The 3,170-nt window shown below is 45.0% G+C and overlaps 1 protein-coding gene across 1 annotated transcript; it reads left to right on the top strand.

Annotated features, from left to right (window-relative positions):
* The first annotated feature begins 20 nt into the window (after positions 1 to 20).
* CSUI_004495 (uncharacterized protein) lies at positions 21 to 1,594 on the top strand. Its single transcript, XM_068064686.1, has one exon. The coding sequence runs from the start codon at positions 696 to 698 to the stop codon at positions 870 to 872; it is 177 nt and encodes a 58-aa protein (XP_067923337.1). The 5' UTR covers positions 21 to 695; the 3' UTR covers positions 873 to 1,594.
* Positions 1,595 to 3,170: the final 1,576 nt, after the last annotated feature.

The raw sequence follows: 3,170 nt of genomic DNA, 5'->3' as shown, positions 1-3,170 counted from the left end.
AGGAGGAAAAGAGGTGGAAGGGAAGGAGAGGCGAGTGATGAGTGAGAGAGGCTTGTAGTCGTTATCGTCGACTTGTGAAGTCAGCCGATATTGGTCCTGAGAATTACTTTAACGTGAAAAAGACAAGAAGAACAGATAAGAAGAGAGAAAGGAAGAAAGTGAACAAGAAGAAGACAAACCTATTAATGTAATAGAAGTTGTCTTTTCCTACTAAGATGTTGCAAACAGACGAGGCAATCTACATCTCTTATACATCGTACGTGTAGAAGCAAGAAACAAGGAGGAGGCAGAAGGGGAAAGACGGGATGGACAGATGAATCGATAGAGGCCGAGCGCGAGAAGGCATCTCTAGGGACAACTTCTTCTTTTCCACTGCGGGAGATCTCGGAGATTCCATCCACCATAGTGAGAGGCCGGCGAATGGATATGCCCATGGAAATCTCAGCCTATGTTTGAAGAAGGACGCCGTTCTCTGAACGAGGTCCGGGTACACGAGTCTATCAGTCTGTGTTGAGCCTGTCTATCAATCTGTTCTTCTTTCCTCTACCCCTCCCCGCTTTCCTTGTCGAAGATGGCTCAGTATGAAGAAGAAAGGTGGGAGAAGTGATAAGAAACAGTCAGGCGTCCTTGTTACACATCGCATGAGTGTTCATCGATCGGGAGGAAAATGATGGTTGTTTATATCTGTTTGGTCAATGCCGGCTTCGTTCTTCTTCATTCTTCTTTACAGTCTCTTCACTCCTTCTACCGGTCGATTCTTCCAGCTCTGTGGCCTTCTGAAAAGTTTTCGAACTTCTTCCCCGTCCGTTTGCGTGGACGTGGTAAGTAAGCCGAACGGACAGAACAGGACAAGTGGAGATCTTTCTCTTTAGAGAAGAAACGGCAAGCAAATTCTTTACTTCTTTTTCCCTTCAAAACCGCTCTTCTCTTCTTCCCTAAAGAAAGATAGATCTACTCCTTCTCGATATGAAGGATACCTGTCTGTCTGTCTGCTCGTTCGCTCTACGTGCACTTTCTTAGGGGGGTACGGTAGGTCTATGGAGATATAAAGATATGTCACTCAGCACCATCCTTCCCAGACGGGGGAGGTGCTGAATTAGATAGAAGAAGAGAAAAAAGAAGTGGATGAAGTTCCAGAAGTGAGTAGACGGCAAAGGAAGTCTTTGAAAAGAAGCCGTCTTCACGGGAGGAGGGAAGTAGCTTGCCACCTTGATGACAGAATAGTTGGAAGACGTCTTTCATTTGGAGTGGTTTAGTCGCCTCTTCATACATTCCTTATCTTCTCGTACTTCCGTTTTCTCTACTCTAAGGAAAGCAACCCGTGAGACAGGAAGAAAAGAAGAAGAGAACGAAGAAATCTAGACAGGTGACTCTTTGTGGATCAAGCACGGCTCGAAGGCATCGGCGTTTGCCGAGTGACTCTCTTAGAATCCGTCAGCAATTCATCCCATGCTTCGTCTTCTTCACGATGACGAAAAAAGACAGCCGACGACACAGTGCTATGAAAGGAAAGTCTCTACATCTGCTGCTGGTATTATGAGTAGAAAATCTTTCCTGCTCTCAGTTCTTGGGTTTTTTTGTGGAAAGGACGGAGTAATCGCACTCATCCGTTTCAAGGGGTAGGAGAGGGAGGGAGACTGGCGAGAAAAGAGAGCAGAAGAATGAAGATGAGCTGAGGGGGCTAGTCTCTCTCTTGCTCCGTCATCGGCCTTCAGGCTCATTCATATACGGAAATTGATAAAGGGGGAAGATATCAGGATACATTGAAGTTTCTATATAGCTAGGTAGATACCTATGAATAGCTGGTAGAGAGACGAGACTCAAACAGAATGCTAGAGTACAGGTAGGTCGATAAAGAAAACAATTTACAGAGGCTGATATACAAGGGTAAGTGAAGCTGATAGCTTGATACAGAGATAGACAGGCAGATAAGCCGCTTGACTTATACTGTATAAAGGGTAGGTGGAGCCCTTTGCACCTTCATCTGCATGGCGGAGATCGCAGATGCCAGCTATACCTTTCTTAACTGTCTCGTCTCAGTTCCTATTGTTTGTGTATGATAGAACTTTGGAGCAGAACAGATCCTACATGGCAGTAGACTGGGTGAGATGACTGAACAGACCTCCACAAGGACTTCTATGTCATCTGCAATACTGTGTATACACGTGCACTAGCAGAAGCCCATGAATCGGCATGTTTATCGTATCTCTGCTATTGTATATAGTACATATACACATACACTAGAAAAGGTCGATATACAGACTCCCCGCTTGTATACGATGATGACTCGCGAGTCACAGAGAGGGAGCGGCCTGACTGAGAAGGGTCCTTTCCTTCCTAAGCGTCTACCAGCAAACAGCATCCACCTCCGATTTACACTCTTCTCTTCACCCGGAGATGGATGCGGAAAGACTCTCTCGCTTTCCATTCTCTCTCCCTTTGTAGTGATCGTTTCTCTCTCTGTTCCCTCGTTCTTGAAGAGAAACTGGAGCCGAGAGACTACCGAAAGGCAACCTCCTGCCAGATATCGATCCTTCTCCGCCCCTTCACTGATCGTACCCTTCTTTTTAGGTTTAACGAGAGGAGAGGAAGCAAATGTCGACTCTACAACGCGCCTCTCTGTACGTGAAGAGAATGAAGAAGAATAAACCTTTCTTCTTAACGATGAACCTGCTCCATTCATTTCCCGAAAAGTGGTTCTGTCTACCCAACTTCTTCCTTCTCTTAGACAATCATGAAGAAGATCATCTTATTGTAAAACAACTAACTCTTATCGTCCATAATAAACTCTACTTCTGTTCTAGCCGTTTAAAGAACTTGAGGTGTCTATACAGCTGCATTGAGATCTCACCCTGTCAGAGAGATGCAACCCTAAAACTAGTCATCTTTTTTCGAACAGACTTGAAGAGATTTTCACCTCCTCATATAATCCCCCGCCGTTCTTCTTACCTACATAGAGAGTATTTATCGAAATATGAATGCATACGGAGTCATAGTTATGAAGATGTGCATATACGGATATGACCACCTCTCCTCTGTGTGCTATATATAGATCACTCTCTCTCTCTCCTTCTTCTCTCCATTCTCTATCTCTTCTTCCTGTTCTTCTACCACTCCCTGTCTAATAAGACACCCCGAGACTCGCTCGTTCCTTCTCCTTGCTACCTTTT

The sequence above is a fragment of the Cystoisospora suis genome, assembly GCF_002600585.1.
Source record: "Cystoisospora suis strain Wien I chromosome Unknown contig_2114, whole genome shotgun sequence".
Lineage (NCBI taxonomy): Eukaryota > Apicomplexa > Conoidasida > Eucoccidiorida > Sarcocystidae > Cystoisospora > Cystoisospora suis.
Note: the sequence above shows the minus strand (reverse complement) of the source record. Positions and strands in the feature narration are given on the sequence as shown.